Source organism: Theobroma cacao, chromosome 10 (genome assembly GCF_000208745.1).
Source record: "Theobroma cacao cultivar B97-61/B2 chromosome 10, Criollo_cocoa_genome_V2, whole genome shotgun sequence".
Taxonomy (NCBI): domain Eukaryota; kingdom Viridiplantae; phylum Streptophyta; class Magnoliopsida; order Malvales; family Malvaceae; genus Theobroma; species Theobroma cacao.
The window spans coordinates 21187292-21207498 of record NC_030859.1 but is presented as its reverse complement, the minus strand read 5'-3'; the positions used below and the strand labels follow the sequence as shown (position 1 = coordinate 21207498).

At 34.7% G+C, this 20207-nt stretch overlaps 2 protein-coding genes across 2 annotated transcripts; one reads left to right on the top strand and one right to left on the bottom strand.

The window, feature by feature from the left end:
• LOC18587443 (putative F-box/FBD/LRR-repeat protein At4g13965) lies at positions 1220-9395 on the bottom strand. Its single transcript, XM_018128935.1, has 3 exons — positions 8433-9395; positions 1345-2307; positions 1220-1258 (listed from the first exon to the last, which is right to left on the bottom strand). Exons 1-3 carry the CDS (start codon positions 9393-9395, stop codon positions 1220-1222), a joined length of 1965 nt encoding a protein of 654 aa, XP_017984424.1.
• On the top strand, positions 17697-19975 carry LOC108663676. The gene is made up of 3 exons (XM_018128934.1): positions 17697-18206; positions 18426-19177; positions 19273-19975. The coding sequence occupies exons 1-3, from the start codon at positions 17697-17699 to the stop codon at positions 19973-19975; spliced, it is 1965 nt and encodes a 654-aa protein (XP_017984423.1).

The following is a 20207-nucleotide window of genomic DNA, read 5'->3' as shown; positions in this document are numbered from 1 at the left end:
AAGATAATCAATTTTCACATTTTAAGTTAAATATACATTAATTATTAACAAAAAATAAAAGATAAAGTAAAAATACTTACATATTTTCAATACAGTAGAGTTGTTGAGAAAGTAGTTTAGGATACATGCAAGCATTTCAAACCTCTTGCTTTCCCACTTCTTAGCTTTTATCTTTAGATGCTTTAAATTAGCAAATGGTAATGGATTTTGATCCAACAAGGATGGAAATTTGGTGAGAACCTTACCACAAAGAAATGGTTATAAGAGATTAGAAAAGGAAATCTTTGAGAAAATCACATATTAAGATGCATTCGTTTGTATCTAAATCACAATAATTGTCGTTGTCCGTTGTAAGAATGAATAAGATAACAAAAGAGAACTATAACTGATTTGCTATGCTGTCTTCCAAATGTAAAATAGAAGAAACCAAAGCCAAATATGTCAATGATGCTCCAAGTGAGTCTAGCAATATATGTCCACCTTTTGTGTTTAATAAGGAGTTCAAAAGAATAAATGGATGGCTGTTAGTGAAATATAGATCAGTAGGTATGCTACAATAAAACAAATTAAAAGCCAACCCTTATTAAATATAATTAGAGAAGCAACGACTAGATCAATGCATTAAGGAAGAATTACTTTTTCTCTTAAATTCTATTTATTCAACATTCAGATTTCCTTAAAATTTCTTTTTATTAAAATTTTCATGAACCAAATAATGTCAAAATGAACATGTTGGGGATCTGAAATGGAAACAGATTGTTAAATCTAAGGCACAATGTATCTCATGCTTAAACATGCTCTTTTACAATTGAAAGAGAAAGCTAAAATGATCTTTCAGGCTTCGGTAAATTCTATACAACTTGTCAATATAAGACAACAAATAACCTTGACATGGAAAATTTCTTACCATCCTATGCAATGATCCATTTCCTTTTGTGCAGGTGAATTCCTATCTTTAAATTCTTTGACACGATAATTTAAAAGTACAAGACACATTTATAAAGTGGTGATGAGAAACGTAAATTTAATATGAAATCTATCTGAATAAGTTGAGTTTTGTTATGCTTTTTGAATGATGATACAGTATCCTTCTAGATGCTGTAACATTTAGTTTTCCATTTCAGTTTGGCTCCTCTTTCGTATCAATTTCCAAGCAAGAGTTGAAGAGAAAATGAACAATATGCTGCTCTGTACCATAATCTATAAAACTAACAACGCATTACACACGTGTGATGGAGAGAAAGCGTTGCAAATCACTCTAAGCAACAAGATCAATACACCATAATCTATCATAAATTCAAAGGTGCAATAATATGAAATGGAAAATGAGTAAAAGCAATTTACCTGCACTGTTGACGATGATAATGTTAAAGATTTTGCATGACGAAACTCATTAAGGGTTTTGATCAAATGAAGAACAGACTCTTCTTCATTGCGTTTAAATCCGGGTGTCTTTATATCAAAATATACATCATCGACAGATGCAAGGTGATCTGTTAAGCACACTATGGGAGGAATACCAGAATACTTAAAAGTTGTGAGTCGGGGAGCATAAATCTCAACCTTGCCGTGACGAAGAAATGCAAATGAAAGTACCAAGCTCGTCAGCTTAAGAGCATCAATACATAAACCTTCACTACCCACCGTCAAAATATCAAAAAGTTGCAAAGTTTCAAGATTTGGGCATCCTGAGAAAGCCGTTGGTTCAAAGTTTGGTCCAGCCGCAGAGAAATGAGAAAGATGCAAAGACTTAAGAGCTGGACAAGCCAGTAATGTGGGTAGTTTCACGGGCATCCAATCACTACCTTTCAACTCGAGTGATGTCAATGATTGACAAGTCCAGAAGCTCTCGGGCAATAAATATTGGCAATCAGAGCGGGAATGGAAGGTGAGTTGTTGGACATTGTGTTTAACAGCATAGCAAAGCAATCCGTCTACGAGAAAACAGTGCGGGTCATAGATATGGGATTGGACACAAACCTTGACAAGGTCAGTGGGGCAACGCCGGAAAAGGACTTGGCTGATGAAATTGCTGAAAGAACACATCTTCATCTCTACCTCCTCTTTGTCTTCGTCATCTATTTCCTGTTGGAAAGGGAAAGTATCGAAATCGAAGTCAAGGTTTGGAAGGGATTGCCAGAGGGGCTTCCATCTCTTGGACAAAACACAGGTTTGAACCGCCTGCTTGGTGTTTAAGAGAGACATGATTTTAAGGAGAAGATCATCAGGTAACTTGCTGATCCTGTCTTCAACAGTCATGTTCCTCCTCCCAAGTGTTAACAGCAACATATCGCTGAAATCTTCCATCTAAAGTTTTCCAAGACCACCCAAACTTGCAATATCAAAGGGGGAGAGAGGGGATTTTGGGTTTTCTAAAAGAGAAGAGACTGTTTGAGTGAGAGGCAACGGCTTGAGAGGTTTGCAGAGAGAAAATGGTAAGGAAAATGAAAATTCGGATTCTTACCTTATACTTGTGTTTTAACCATCAATGTCCTCTCTATTATTTTTTTGGACAATATGATATTTATCATTAAATAGTTTTCTTATGTAAAATGTCGAATAGTCCAATGAAAGTTAAAATGCATATATATGCTACATATTTTGTTTGACTTATTGCTATCATATGTAATACTATTTAATTAAAAATTTAATTTTATCTGACAATTGTTCAATATCAAATTATAAGGCTTTTTGTTGTTAGCATAAAAGAAAGGCTTGGCCTGGCTAGACCTGATAGTAGCCAAGTAAACATGACCATGAAGAGTGAAAACATACCTCAAGATGCCATGATGCCATGGCACATGCCTTGCACATTCTGATTAAGATATAAAAACTTGCAGCTCTAGAACAATATAATTAATTAAACATAAAATATTCATTTGGATTAAATGGGCAGCATAGTGCTCAAACCTACTAAAGACACAACACGTAAAAAGGAAAATAAATAGTATATGATTCTAATGTTTTCGAACTTTTCAATCCCATCAGCCATGTCTTCGTATCTATAAGCCAAACAGTTTTGCTTAAAAATTGCTCTACTTTTAATTGTTGAAGAATCTTTGATTGAGCCATTTATACATTTATACAAATAGCGAAATTCATCCATTTATACAGCCAAAGTTTGTCTCAACTTTAGAAGTAGCTCCATACATAGAATGCCAATAAAATTTTACAAAATGCACATAGATCAGAAGCTTAAAAAAATCTTGATATTATGATCACGAAGCCGACCTTTACCCACCTTAAATGTCACTGCGTAACACAGGTATCAACTGAGTCTTAAAATAATTTTTATACACCTTAATCATAATTTAGTTCAAATATGAAAATTTAATTTTATCTAATAACTTTTCAATATCAAATTAAAAGGCTTTTTGTTGTTTGCATGAAAGTAAGGCGTGGCTTGGTTGGACTTGAGAGTACCTAAGTAAACATGACCATGAAGAGTGAACCAACACCTCAAGATGCCATGGTACATGTCTTACACATTCTCAATATGATGTACAAACTTGCAGCTCTGGAACAATATAATTGATTAAATATAAAATGTTCATGTGGATTAAATCTGTTGAAAACACAAAGAGCAAAAAGGAAAATAAACAGTATATGATTCTAATGTTTTTGAACTTTTCGATCCCATCAGCCATGCTTTCATATCTATAAATCAAATATTTTGACTAAGTGAGTCTAGGAATATATATCCACTTTTTGTGTTTAATAAAGAGTTTACAAGAGTAAATGGATGGCCGCCAATAAAATAAAGACTTGTAGGTATGCTACAATAAAATAAATTAAAATATAATTGGAGAAGCAACAACCAGATCAATGCATTAAAGAATAATTACTTTTTATTTTTAAATTCTATCTGTTCAGCATTCAGATTTCCTTTAAGCTTCTTTTTTCGAAAATTTTCACGAACCAAACAATGTCAAAATGAACATACCTGGGGTCTAAAACGAGAACAGATTGCTAAATTCAAGACACACTGTATCTCATGCTTATTAAAAGAGAGCTAAAATGAACTTCCATACTTTGGTAAAATTTACACAACTTATCAAGACAAGACAACAGATGACCTTGTCATGGAAAACTGCCTTACTATACCCTATTTAATAATCCATTTCCTTTCGTGTTGGAGAATTCCTATCCTTGAATTCTTTGACATGACAGTTTAAAAGAACAAGACATATTATAAGTGGAGATGGGAAACAAAAATTTAGTAGGGAATCTATTTGAATAAGATGAGTTAGCATGAGTTCTGTTATTCTTTTAATATGATGAAATGGTGTCCTTCAAGATGCTGTAACATTTAATTTATCATAAATCTAAACGACTAATGATATGAAATGGCAAATGAATCAAAGCAGTTTACCTTAATTGTTGACGTTGATAATGTGAGAGATTCGTACACTGATTTTTAAATAGAAAGATCTTATATTATTCATTGAGTCAAATGCTTGAATACGTAAATATCGTGTTTCGTTTTACGAAACACTAGAGTTGACCCTGAACACTGCATTCGGGTCAAACAAAAGACTTGTCATTGGTTTTAGTGCAAAGTTAAAGAGATTTTGATTGATGTTCATAATTTCATACATTTCTTGAACAAATTATAGATGATCATCTGCTTTTATGGTATCATTATTTAAGTACAAAAGTTGGCAATTCTTTTCCTTTGCTGGTGGAGGATTGTTTTTACATTGTGGTTTTTGGGAAAAGTTCTCTGGCCACATAGGTGTTGGTCGGTGATGCTAACAGTTGTTCTTGTGGCTGTTGTATTGTTGGCGAGGGGTTGTTGATCGCAAAGTACCAGCAGGCTTTACAGTGTTCCATTCTTGGCTTTGCACTTCATTGCAGTCAAACATCTTGTAATTGGCGATTCCTGTTTTCATCGCTTTGGTTGTTAACCATACGGTGAAAAATTTTCTTGCTTGATTCTAGATTTCAGAGGTCCGGGTATTGTCATCCGGCTGATAGTTTGTAGTGTAGCAAGTTTGGTAATTGTTGCACAAAAAACTTTTCCACTGGCTTGCCAAAGGCCACCAACTCCATTTGCGAAGTATGATGTTCCACAATAAGTTATTTGCAGTATCTAAAATCAAGAAGATATAATATGTTATTTTTTGTTTGATATTAAAAGCTGGAAATAAGATGATATCGGAGATGAATCCAAAAATTTATGCATGAAAAGAGTAGTAATTAATGTTCAAACAGATGAAACAAATGGGTTAACCAAAGATGTATGTTTAGTGAACTCAATTTTTTCATGAATACCATGATTACTCAGATAAGCAATCTGTGTAGATCCGCCGAACAATTTTTTATTATTGTAGAAACTAGTTCCTAAATAAAAAGAATTTCATAGAAACATATAAATCACATAAGACACGCAACAGATTTATAAGTAATTTTTACACTCAATGATTAAAGAGATGAAACAAGTTGGTTAAGCAGAGATGTATGTTTAATTAAGTGAATTCTTTAACGAATACCATTAAAGGTTATATAAGCAACCTGTGTATACGCAGACTAGAAAAAAACAAATTGATAAAGTGAGAAAACAGAGATTAAGGCGGAAAGGGGTTGTTTATTAAATTTATAACACATTCGTTGAATAATTTTTTATCATGTTAGAAATCAGTTCTTAAATAAAAAAAATTCATCGAAACATAGAAATCATCTATGATGATAGTCACCAAACAAAACAAACACACATAAGACAGCCAGCCCATTTATAAGCAACCTTTGTGCTGAATCCCATATTGGTTTCTCATCACAAACATAATTTTTCCACATCAGAAAACGGACAGAGGAATTCCAAGTTTATTTTTTATGATAGACTATTAGTTGCAATAGATGAGAATAAAAGAATAGAAGCAGAGGATCCTTAAACCCAAGACCCAAATTTGAAAAACACGAATAGAAACTTCTAGGAACACCAAAACTAGGTAGCAAGGTTGATAGGCACTGTTTGATAGACGTAGAGAAGATAGGGCTGTGTAGCCAAAACACGGCACTCGTTTCAGAGCCGACTTTTTGCCCCGCCGTACAACATCAATCGAGTGTTGAGCAAATATTGAGAAACCAACTTAGACACCAAAAGAGTCACACATCACTCTAGAAATACGGCAAAAGACGAGGGGCGACCATTCGCCATGACCTCAACCCAAGCCGACCAAAGGCAGCTAGCCAAATAACCACTCTTGAGCTTCCGAAACCCAGTGAAATTAACACAGCCAGAGGAAACCGGCAAACAACCCAAGACACGTCCCAACCGGCTCAGATGGGGAGAAGATTCGCCAAGGAGAAAAAACCAAAGCCAGTCAAAAAACCTTCCTTGGCTTCCAAAATCAAGGGACATTAAAAAACGACGTGTTAGGAGCTGGTAAATAAAACAAAGGCAAAACACACGGAGACATCACGGGCCACTTACCCTGCTCGGGAAATCCCCTTGGCTTTCCAAGATCAACGGCCCCCCATTCCAAAACAAAGCTAGATAGCCCCTCCTAAGAGCTCCACGCGGCAAGACCACACGAACCCACGTGTCAACACCATAAAAAGCCGTATGGGATTCCTTTTAATATAGAGGTATTTATTTTCGGACCAAGGTTGCAACCAAAAATACTTTAAATGGGCTTCATGCATGTTAGAGATTGATGGATGGTTTTACTTCATACTATCAGCAAATGGGCTTGCCAAATTTGCTATAGCCTAAACAAGAAAGCCCTTTTCTTCTCTCCCCAAAACTAAGTGAGGTTGTGACATATGTTACTACTTAATAATATCAAGGATATTTGTTGAAATATCTACAATATTATCCTATATATCTTCACTATATGCAAAATTTATCATTTTTATAATAGATATTCATAAATATTTTAAATATTCGTAAACTTATCTGAGTTCATGGATAAGAAAAAGTAAATATTCATAGTGATCCTCGCAAATACCCAATATATGGATGAATAAGTTAATGGATATATAATCAAAGTCAAAGTCCACTCTAATTTTGAATATCTTGTACAAATCAAAGTCCACTTCAATATTTCGGACAATATAGTGTTTATCGCTGAATATAGAATCACTTTTTTGTACATTTTCTATACATATGTAAAATGTCTATTTGCAAAATGAAGATGGATATATGATATCAAGTTTTATGTTTCATTTTCTTATCATATGCTACACACTTTTGTTTAAGTTGTTGCTACCATATGCAATACTACTTACAATTCTTAATATAGAATGTCAATAAAAGTTTACAAAATGCACATCAATCTAGCCATTAAAAAAAAAAAAAATCAAGATATTACTATCGTGAAATCGACCTTTATGCATGGTAAATCTCGTTGCGTAACGTAAGTATCAATTTAGTCTTAATTTAATTTTTATACATCTTAATCATAGTTTACTTAAAATATAAGCATTTAGTTAAAAATTTAATTCTGTCTAACAATTTTTCAATATCAAATTATAAAGCTTTTGTTGTTAGCATGAAAGAGGGGCTTGGCCTGGTTGGACTTAAGAGTAACAAAGTAAACATGACCATGAAGAGTGAAACCATTCCTCAAGATGCCATGGTATGTGTCTTGCACATTCTCATTAAGATATACAAACTTGCAGCTTTAGAACAATACAATTGATTAAACATAAAATGTTCATTTGGATTAAATGGGCACCATAGTGCTCAAATATGTAGAAAACACAATAAGCAAGAAGGAAAATAAACAGTATATGATTTTAATGTTTTTGAACTTTTCCATCCCATCAGCCACGCCTTCGTATCTATAAGAAAAATATTTTTGCGTAAAAATTGCCGTACTTTTAATTGCTTAAGAATTTTTGATTGAGATAGAATATAAATGAAAATCTGATAGTGAAATTCATCCATTTATACAGCCAAAGTTTCTCTCAACTTTAGAAGTAGCTCCATACATAAACGAAACAACAAAGACCAAAATAAAAGACTGATAATCAGTTTTAGAAAGAGTTTACAAATCTTAAGTCACTCGTTATCCTCTAATTGCTATCTTTGAATTCTTTGACACGATAATTTAAAAGTACAAGACACATTTATAAAGTGGTGATGAGAAACACAAATTTAGTATGGAATCTATTTGAACAAGATGAGTTAACATGAGTTATGTTATTCTTTTTGAATGATGAAACAGTCTCCTTCTAGATGCCGTAACATTTAGTTTTTCTGTTCAGTTTGTCTCCTCTTTTGTATCAATTCCCAAGCAAGAGTTGAAGAGAAAATGAACAATATGCTGCTCTGTACGACAATATATAAAACTAACAACACATTACACACATGTGTGATGAGAGAAAGCGTTGCAAATCACTTTAAGCAACAAGATCAATACACCATAATATATCATAAATTCAAAGGTTCAATAATATGAAATGGAAAATGAGTAAAAGAAATTTACCTGCACTGTTGATGATGATAATGTTAAAGATTTTGCATGACGAAACTCGTTAAAGCTTTTGATCAAAAGAAGAACAGACTCTTCTTCGTTGCGTTTAAATCCGGGTGTCTTCATATCAAAATATACATCATCCACAGATGCAAGGTGATCCGTTAAGCACACTATGGGAGGAATACCAGAATACTTAAAAGTTGTGAGTTGGGGAGCATAAATCTCAACCTTGCTGTGACGAAGAGATGCAAATGAAAGTACCAAGCTCGTCAGCTTAAGAGCATCAATACATAAACCTTCACTACCCACCGTCAAAATATCAAAAAGTTGCATAGTTTCAAGATTTGGGCATCCTGAGAAAGCCGTTGGTTCAAAGTTTGGTCCAGCCGCAAAGAAATGAGAAAGATGCAAAGACTTAAGAGCTGGACAAGCCAGCAATGTGGGTAGTTTCATGGGCATCCAATCACTACCTTTCAACTCGAGTGATGTCAATGATTGACAAGTCCAGAAGCTCTCGGGCAATAAATATTGGCAATCAGAGCGGGAATGGAAGGTGAGTTGTTGGACATTGTGTTTAACAGCATAACAAATCAATCCGTCCACGAGAAAACAGTGCGGGTCATAGATATGGGATTGGACACAAACCTTGACAAGGTCAGTGGGGCAACGCCGGAAAAGGACTTGGCTGATGAAATTGCTGAAAGAACACATCTTCATCTCTACCTCCTCTTTGTCTTCGTCATCTATTTCCTTTTGGAAAGGGAAAGCATCGAAATCGAAGTCAAGGTTTGGAAGGGATTGCCAGAGGGGCTTCCATCTCTTGGACAAAACACAGGTTTGAACCGCCTGCTTGGTGTTTAAGAGAGACATGATTTTAAGGAGAAGATCATCAGGTAACTTGCTGATCCTGTCTTCAACAGTCATGTTCCTCCTCCCAAGTGTAAACAACAACATATCGCTGAAATCTTCCATCTAAACTTTTCCAAGACCACCCAAACTTGCAAGAGAGAGAGGGGATTTTGGGTTTTCTAAAGGAGAGGAGACTGTTTGAGTGAGAGGTAACGACTTGAGGGGTTTACAGAGAGAAAATGGTAAGGAAAATGAAAATTCGGATTCTTACCTTATACTTATGTTTTAACCATCAATGTCCACTCTATTTTTTTTGGACAATGTGGTATTTATCATTAAATAGTTTTCTTATGTAAAATGTCAAATAGTCGAATGAAAGTTAAAATGCTATTGATGATTCACAAAATGTACATCAATCAAACACTTCCAAAAAAAAAAAAAAAAAAACACAATGAGTAAAAAGGAAAACATATTCTAATGTTTTTGAACTTTTCGATACCATCAGCTATGCCTTTGTATCTATAAGCCAAGTGTTTTTGCTTGAAAATTACCCTGTTTTTAATTGTTGAAGAATCTTTGATTGAGATAGAATAGAAACAAAAATTAGATTGTGAAATTCATCCATTTATACAACCAANGAAAACATATTCTAATGTTTTTGAACTTTTCGATACCATCAGCTATGCCTTTGTATCTATAAGCCAAGTGTTTTTGCTTGAAAATTACCCTGTTTTTAATTGTTGAAGAATCTTTGATTGAGATAGAATAGAAACAAAAATTAGATTGTGAAATTCATCCATTTATACAACCAAAATTTCTCTCAATTTTGAAGTATCTCCATACATAGAATGCTAATAAAATTTTCAAAATGCACATTAATCAAACACTTAAAAAAGATCTTGATATTATGATCATGAAGTTGACCTTTATCCACCATAAATCTCATTGCAAAGCATGGGTGTCAACTAAGTTTTAATTTAATTTTTATACATCTTAATCGTAATTTAGTTCAAATATAAAATTTAATTCTATCTAACAATTTTCCAATATCAAAATTAGAAGGCTTTTGTTAGCATCAAACAAAGGCTTGGCTTGGCTCGACTTGGGAGTAGCCAAGTGACCGTGACCATGAAGAGTGAAACCATGCCTCAAGATGCCATGGTACATGTCTTACTCATTCTCAAGATCTTGATAGTACGACCACGAAGCCGACCTTGACCCACCATAAATCTAACTTCGTAACACAGATAACAATTGAGTCTTAATTTATTTTTTATACATCTTAATTATAATTTGGTTCAAATATAAAAATATAGTTAAAAATTTAATTTTGTTTGTCAATTTTTCAATATCAAATTATAAGGCTTTTTGTTGTTAGCATGAAAGAAAGGCTTGGCCTGGTTGGACTTCAAAGTAGCCAAGTAAACATGACCATGAAAAGTGAAACCATGCCTCAAGATGCCATGGTACATGTCTTACACATTCTCAATATGATGTACAAACTTGCAGCTCTGGAACAATATAATTGATTAAATATAAAATGTTCATTTGCATTAAATGGGCAGCATAGTGCTCAAATCTGCAAAAAAAAAAAAAAAAAAAAAACACAGTGAGCAAAAAGGAAAATAAACATTATATGATTCTAATGTTTTTGAACTTTTTGATCCAATCAGCCGTGGCCTCATATTTATCAGCCAAATGTTTTTGCTTAAAAATTACCCTACTTTTAATTGTTGAAGAATCTTTGATAGAGATAGAATAGAAACGAAAATTCATCCATTTATTGAACCAAAGTTTCTCTCAACTTTAGAAGTATCTCCATACATAGAATGCTAATAAAATTTATAAAATACACATCAATCAAACACTTAAAAAAGATCTTCATATTATGATCACGAAGCCGACCTTGACCCACCATAAATCTCATTGCAAAGCACGGGTATCAGCTGAGTCTTAATTTAATTTTTATACATCTTAATCATAATTTAGTTAAAATATAAAAATTTAATTCTATCTAACAATTTAACAATATCAAAATTATAAGGCTTTTGTTAGCATGAAACAAAGGCTTGGCTTGGCTAGCCTTGAGAGTAGTTGAGTAAACGTGACCATGAAGATTGAAACCATGCCTCAAGATGCCACGGTACATGTCTTACACATGCCATGGTACCTCCATACATAGAATGTCAATAGAATTTACAAAATGCTCATTAATCAAACACTTAAAAAAGATCTTGATATTATGATCACAAAGCCGACCTTTACCCACTATAAATCTCATTACAAAGCACGGGTATCAACTGAGTCTTAATTTAATTTTTGTACATCTTAATCATAATTTAATTCAAATCTAAAAAATTAATTTTGTCTTACAATTTTTCAATATCAACAGTTTAAGGCTTTTGTTGTTAGCATGAAAGAAAGGCTTGGCCTGGTTGGACTTCAAAGTAGCCAAGTAAACATGACCATGAAGAGTGAAACCATGCCTTAAGATGCCATGGTACATGTTTTACACAATTTCAATAAGATATACAAACTTGTAGCTCTAGAACAATATAATTGATTAAACATAAAATGTTCATATGGATTACATGGGCAACATAGTGCTCAAATCTGTAGAAAACATAAAGAGAAAAAAGGAAAATAAACGGTATATGATTCTAATGTTTTCGAACTTTTTGATCCAGTAGCCATGCTTTTGTATCTTTAAGCCAAATTTTTTGCTTAAAATTTGCCCTACTTGTAATTGTTTAAGAATCTTTGATTGAGATAGAATAGAAATGAAAATCAAATAGTGAAATTCATCCATTTATACAGCCTTTCAACTTTAGAAGTAGCTGCATACATAAACAAAGCAGCAAAGACCAACATAAAAGATTGACAATTAGTTTTAAACAGACTTTTACAAATCCTTAACACTGTCATAGCCTTCTACTTGGCTATCCATGCTTGAGAAATCAATTACAAAGCAAAGCTTATCAGATAATCAATTTCACATTTCAAGTCAAATATTTATTAATCATTAACAAAAAATAAAAGACAAAAGTAAAAATACTAACATATTTTCAATACAGTAGACTTGTTGAGAAAGTAGTTCAGGATACAAGCAAGCATTTCAAACCTCTGGCTTTGCCACTTCTTAACTTTTATCTTCAGATGCTTTAAATTAGCAAATGGTAATCGATTTTGATCCGGCAAGGACGGAAATTGGGTGAGAACCTTACCACAAAGAAATAGTTGTAAGAGATTAGAAAGAGAAATCTTTGAGAAAATCACATATTAAGATGCATTTGTTTTTATCTAATTCATAATAATTGTCGTTGCCTGTTATCAGAACGAATAAGATAACAAAAGAGAACAATAAACAATTTGCTCTAATGTCTTCCAAATGTAAAATAGAAGAAAACCAAAGCCAATCCTTATTAAATATAATAATTTGTCCGTTATCATTGTTGTTATCAATGATGCACCAAGCGAATCTAGCAATATATATCCACCTTTTGTGTTTAATAAGGAGTTCAACGAATAAATGGATGGCTGTTAATAAAATATAGACCGGTAGGTATGCTACAATAAAACAAATTAAAAGCCAACCCTTATTAAATATAATTAGAGAAGCAACAACCAGATCAATGTATTAATGAAGAATTACCTTTTCTTTTAAATTCTGTATATTTAACATTTAGATTTCCTTCAAATTTCTTTTCAGTAAAATTTTCACGAACCAAACAACGTCAAAATGAACATACTGGGGTTTTAAAATGGAAACAGATTGTTAAATTGAAGACACAATGTGCCTCATGCTTAAACATTCTCTTTTGCAATTAAAAGAGAAAGCTAAAATGATTTTTAACGCTTTGGTAAATTTTACACAACTTAGCAGGACAAGACAATAGATGACCTTGTCATGGAAAATTGCCTTACTACCCTAATTAATGATTCGTTACCTTTTGCATAGGTGAATTCCTATCCTTAAATTCTTTGACATAAGATTTTAAAAGAACAAGACACATTTATAAGTGGAGATGGGAAACATAAATTTAATAGTGGAATCTATATGAAAAAGATGAGTTAGCATGAGTTCTGTTTTTCTTTTATAATGATGAAAAAGTATCCTTATAGATGTTGTAACATTTAGTTTTCCTAAGAAAAAGAACAATATGCTGCTCTGTATCATAATACATAAAACCAACAACCCATAAGTGATGGAGAGAAAGTAAGTTTTGCAAATCTTTTCTTGCTTAAGTTTGATTCCACTCCAACCCGTAATGGTTGAAAAAGAGATTTAAGCAATAAGATCAACATACCAAGATCATAAATTTTCAAACAAATTTATGATATAAAATGGCAAATGAGTAAAAACGACTTACCATGAGAGATTTTGCATGACGAAGCTCTTTGAAGTTGTTGATCAAATGAATAACACTCTCTTCTTCATTGCGTTTAAGTAAGTTTGTCCTTATATCAAAATATACATCATCGAGAAATGCAAGATTTTCCTTTAAACACACTATGGGAGGAATACCGGAATAATTAAAAGTTGTGAGTCGGGGAGCACAAATCTCAACCTTGCCCTCACCATGTAACACAAATGAAAGTAGTAAGCTTCTGAGATTAACAGCATTAATACATAAATTTTCACTTCCAATCCAAATATCAAAAAGTTACAGAGTTTGAAGATTTGGGCAACTTGAGAAAGCCGTTGGTTCAAAGTTTGGTCCAGCCATAGAGAAATGAGAAAGATGCAAAGACTTAAGAGCTGGACAAACCAGTAATGTGGGTAGTTTTATGGCCATCCAATCATTACCTTTCAACTCGAGTGATGTCAATGATTGACAAGTGTAGAGACTCCGGGCCAATAAAAATGGGTGACCACCTCCACCTCTGTGGAGTTGGAAGGTGAGGTGTTGGACATTGTGTTTGACGGCGTAACACATCAAGCCAGCTAGGACAGAAGCATGCTGGTCATAGTTGAGAGACTGGACACACACCTTAACAAGGTCAGCGGGACAACGCCGAAAAAGGACTTGATTGATGAAATTGCTTAAAGAAAGCATCTTGATACCTTCCTACTCTCGGTCTTCGTCATCTAACTGAACTATTTTCTGTTTGAAAGGGGAAGTATTGTAATTGAAGTCATATGGTACTCGGAGAAAGACAGAAGCTCTTACTAAATTGTATGAGCAAACTTTCCCAGTCCTCAACCAAATTCCTTTGTATGATGCTTATTCCCCAAGTTTTGAAGAAGTCCTTACTATGCAACTTGCCTCCTCTAAAGGATCAAGTACCAATCAACTTAAGGAATATGATGGCTACTCAAGCAGTAGCTCTGTTTCATCATCCCCTTACCAAAGTTCTTCGTCAAAAGTCGATTTTGGAATGATGGTTGTCATGACCACTGGAACAACATCTTTAGAAGAACAAGTTGCGCTTCTTGCGAAGATTGTGGAATCTCTGACAACAAGTATTAGAGAAAAGGATGAACAAATTGCGTCAATAATGGCAAAAATCAGTAGCCTTACTGGAAAGGCACCAATGGATCTTGGTCAAAATCAACGCCAAGATAATGAGGAGAATTCCACTACGGAAGTGGAAAATAATCTCCAATAAAAATCTAATGAAGCAGTCACCACCAATCAATTGAAGGAACTCATCAAAGAAGCCATCAAGGAATAGGTGGAAAGTGTCACTCAACCTTCATACACGTATGCCAAGCCATATTCTCAGAGGATTGATCTCATGAGGATGCCACCAAACTATCAGCCACCAAAGTTCCAACAGTTTGATGGTAAAGGAAATCCTCGTCAACATGTTGCACACTTCATAGAAACTTGTAACAACGTTGGCACTTATGGTGATCTTATGGTGAAACAGTTTGTTCACTCTTTAAAGGGCAATGCCTTTGATTGGTACATAGACTTAGAGCCTGGGATGATTGATAATTGGGAGCAATTAGAACGTGAGTTCCTTAATCGCTTCTATAGCACTCGACGTGTGGTAAGCATGATTGAACTCACAAGTTCGCGCCAATGGAAAGATGAGCCTGTGATTGATTATATCCATAGGTGGAGAAATCTCAGTCTTAATTGCAAGGAGTGACTGTACGAGTCCTCAGCTCTTGATATGTGCATCCAAGGGATGAATTGGGGGTTACGCTATATTCTTCAAGGCATTAAGCCTAAGACTTTTTAGGAATTAGCTACTTGCGTTCATGACATGGAATTAAGCATGTCAGTCACTGAAAATCAAGGACCTCTAGTGCAAGAGCCAAAGAAAGGTAAGCAAGATGTCTGTAAAGGGGGCAAAGCCTTGGCAGATAAGGGTGAAGGAAAACAGTCTATGACTGTAAATACCAAGCCTATGAAAATGATTGCCAATTTAAAGAAAACCCAAGAAACGAAGTTGGGTCCCTCACAAGATAAAAAGAAAGTGTCTTTGAAAGAAAGACAAGAGAAAAAGTATCCTTTCCCTGACTCAGATATCGCAAGAATGTTGGAAGAATTTTTGAAAGCTAAGCTCATCCAATTGCTAGAGATGAAGCGACCGGAAGAAGCTGATCAAGTAAATGACTCCAACTACTGCAAGTACCATCGTTTAATTGGTCACCCCATTGAAAAATGTTTTGTCTTAAAAGACAAAATCATGGTTTTATATCAGGATGGGAAAATTGAGTTTGAAGAAGAAACGGCTACAGCAAATGTAGCATCAACAACAAGCATGCTTTCTCCACTTAATGTGTGGAGCAAGATAAAGTTCGAATCCTTTGACTATATAATGTTGACTCCGAACGTAAAAGAAACATCCAATCCTCAAGATAATGGGAGTAAAGCTTGTGGTTTTACAAGTGAAGATCCAGACAATGAAAGATGGATCCTAATTACTCATCGGAGAAAAGGAAAGAAAAGTCCTCCCAAGGACATGCAAGCGCTAAAAAGATCCAAAATGGTGAAACAGCCATCTAGGAAGATGATGCTAAAAGCAATGCCAAGAAAATAAATATAGGCAAGTGTGAAAATTTGATGGTGCGAAGGCCTAGACGATCAATCACTTTGAATGATTTCATGCCAATGCAATTCAAAAATCAAAATCCAATTCACACATCATGTTTCCAAATTGATGAAGGCGTTGGGAATGAAGAAAAAATTAAGTTCAATTCTAATTCCTCTTATGGTGCAAAAATTACATTTTCTGACGAAGACTTATTGTTGGGGTCTACCCCTCATAATCGGCCTCTTTTTGTTTAGGGATATAGTCATGAACAGAAGATCAATCGAATCCAAATAGATGATGGATTTGCTGTTAACTTACTCCCACTAAAAACAATGAAAGAGCTTGGGATTCCTCTTGATGAATTATCAAAGAGTCGCTTGATGATCCAAGGTTTCAATCTTAAAGGACAAAGAGCTATAAGAAAAGTTATATTTCAACTTTTCATTGATGATATGGAATCCAATCCATTGTTTCATGTGATTAATGCTAACACAACATACAACATGTTATTAGGACGACCTTGGATACATCAAAATGGTGTTGTATCGTCGACACTTCATCAATGCTTCAAATATTATAGAAATGGTCAAGTGAAGATAGTCATAGCAGATGCTAAGCCATTTACTATAGCAGAGGCACATTTGGCTGATGCTAAGTTCTACTTGGAAAGTACTTTTGTAGAAGAGGTACAATCCAAAGGCGATCAGGGAAATGATGAAGGACAATCATCAAAGGGAAAAGGAAAGAAACCGTCTTCATCTACAAAGGAAAATAATGACCTTATTGAAGGCTTAAAAAATTTGACTTTGCCACTTACTAGCTTAGAAGAGTCAAAATTCACTAAGTCTCCATTGAAGGGATTTGTAAGGCCAACAAAAAGGCCATTGGTTGAACACGATGATCTTTCTTCTCAAAGAGCTAATGGTTTCAACCCTAAGGCTTATAAGCTCCTAATAAGGGCTGGCTACAAACAAGAAGAAGTTTATAAGTTGGTACATGAGCCTAGTGAACCAACCAAAAAAACTTCACAACATCCTTCCAAGAATCGTAGAGTTTGGCAAAATAGGCAAATGTTGTCAAAGCTACAAAATCAGGGTTGGGATTTACACCCTTAAAGTTGAAGATTCATAAAGAAGCTTCAAGATATATAACTACTGAAGACGTCGACGATGAGGAAGAAACCTTAGTGGAGTCATCTAGACTTTCAGTTTTTGATCGCTTGGGCACAGTCACAACTCGAACTTCAGTTTTTGACAGATTAAGTATGCCTTCAAATCGAGGTTCAGTGTTTAATCGTATCAATAAAGATTATACAAAAGGGACTTCAAAAGATCTATCAGTTTGAGGGTAAAAAGAAAACCTTCACAAAAGACGAATAAAAAGAGCCTCGTGACATATGGATTAAAAGATTTTCATAGCATCATCCCTTCATGAATGAAAAGAAAAAGTGAATGGATTGTAACAAATGATGAAACATTAAAGGCTAGAAGGTGCACTGTGATTGTGACTAAACAAGCCTCATCTTCAGAAGAGGAAGAGCAAGAAGAAAAGGAGATCTCCACATGTAATCACATGTTTATAGTAGAAAGTGATGAAAAATCTGAAGAAGAAGATATCCAAGAAGCTCCTTCATCATTAGAGGAAGGAAATCGAATTACAATTGATGAATTAAAAGAAGTTAACATAGGCACTATAGAAGATCCTCGTCCAATCTTCATAAATGCTAGTTTAACTTCTGTAGAAGAAAAATCTTATCTTGACCTTTTGACAAGGTATCGAGACGTTTTTGCATGGACTTACAAAGAAATCCCAAGGTTGGACCCTAAAGTCGCTGTGCATCATCTAGCAGTAAAGAAAGGTGTTCGACCCATTAAACAAGCTCAACGACGTCTTCACCCTAACTTGATTCCCCAAATAGAGGCTGAGGTCAATAAACTCATTGAGGTTGGCTTTATTCGAGAAGTCAAGTACCTTACTTAGATCTCAAATATTGTTTCAGTTAAAAAGAAGAATGGCCAAATTCGAGTTTGTGTGGGTTTTCGAGACTTGAACAATGCTTGCCCAAAGGATGATTTTCCTCTCCCTTTGACAAAAATAATGGTGGATGCAACAACTGGCCATGAGGCTTTATCTTTTATGGATGGCTCCTTTGGTTATAATTAGATTCACATGGATCCAAAGGACGAAGAGCTCACTACATTTCAAACTCCTAAAGGAATATACTGTTACAAAGTTATGCCTTTTGGGTTAAAGAATGTAGGTGCCACTTATCAAAGAGCAATGCAAAAGATTTTCGACGATATGCTGCACAGGAATGTTGAATGCTATGTGGATGATTTGGTGGTTAAGTTCAAAAAGAGGGTTGATCATCTTGAAGATCTTCGCCAAGTATTTGAGAGACTGCGTCAATATCAATTGAGGATGAATCCCTTAAAGTGTGCCTTTGGAGTATCTTCAAGAAAAGTTTTAGGATTCATAGTGCGCCATCATGGGATTGAAATTGATCAATCAAAAATAGATGCAATCATGAAAATGCCTGAGCCAAGCAATCTCCACGAACTTAAAAGTTTGCAAGGAAGATTGGCTTATATTAGACGCTTCATATCCAACTTGACTGGTAGATGTCAACCATTTAGTCGATTGATGAAGAAGGATATGCCTTTTGTTTGGGATGAGTCTTGTAGTAATGCTTTTAAAAGTATAAAGTTTTACCTATTAAGGCCTCCAATTTTAAGGGCTCCTACACTAGGACGCCCATTAATCCTTTATATTGCGACACAAGAACGCTCTTTGGGAGCACTTTTGGCACAACAAAATGATGAAGGAAAGGAAAATGCACTTTACTACCTTAGTAGAACTCTTAATGGCATAGAATTAAATTATTCTCCCATTGAGAAGACATGCTTGGCATTAATGTTTACCATTAAGAAATTAAGTCACTATTTGCAAGCTCATTCTGTGCACTTAATTTCACAAGCAAATCCCCTCAAGTATCTTATGTCAAAATCAGTGCTAAGTGGGAGATTGGCAAAATGGACTTTTTTGTTATAAGAGTTCGACATCACATATATCCTCAAAAAGCTGTCAAGGGACAAGCACTTGCAGATTTTCTTGCAGACCATCCAATTCCAGATGATTGGAAATTTTCTGAAGATCTCTTAGATGAATATGTTCTTTGCATTGAAATCCCTAGGCCATGGAAGCTATACTTTGATGGAGCAGCTCGACAAGATGGGGCAGGTGCAGGAGTCATTTTTATCACCCCAGAAGGAGAAGTATTGCCTTACGCATTTACTCTCATCGAAAATTGTTCCAATAATGTGGCAGAATACCAAGCCTTGATCATAGGTTTGGAGATGGCAGTGGATATGCAAATCACTCAACTTAAGGTGTTTGGAGATTCTAAGTTGGTTATAAACCAAGTCCTTACACTTTATGAAGTTAAAAAGCTTGAGCTCTTGCCATATGTCAACTATGTTAAAAAACTTTTAAAGTGGTTTGACAAAACTAGCATAGAACATGTGCCTAGAAAAAAAAATAGGCAAGTAGATTCTTTGGCTAATTTAGCATCAGCAATTGCCTCACCAAATACAGAATTAAAAGTGCATCTTTGCAAGCGATGGATCATACCACCAATCACTCTAAGTGAAGAAGTCGACATAGAGTCTAATGTCGTCTCAGTCCTTGAAGTGGGAAAAGAAGATTGGCGATAGCCGTTGATTGACTATCTAGAGCATGGCAAGCTTCTTAATGATCCAAGACATAAAATAGAGATAAAACGTCGAGCTCCTCGATTTATTTATTTCAAAGGTACACTCTATCGTCATTCCTTTGACAGAGTTTTTCTTTGTTGTTTAGGAGATGAAGAAGCATACAAGGCTTTACAAGAAGCTCACTCAAGAATTTATGGGGCGCATCAATTTGGAGCCAAGTTGCACTTCCTAA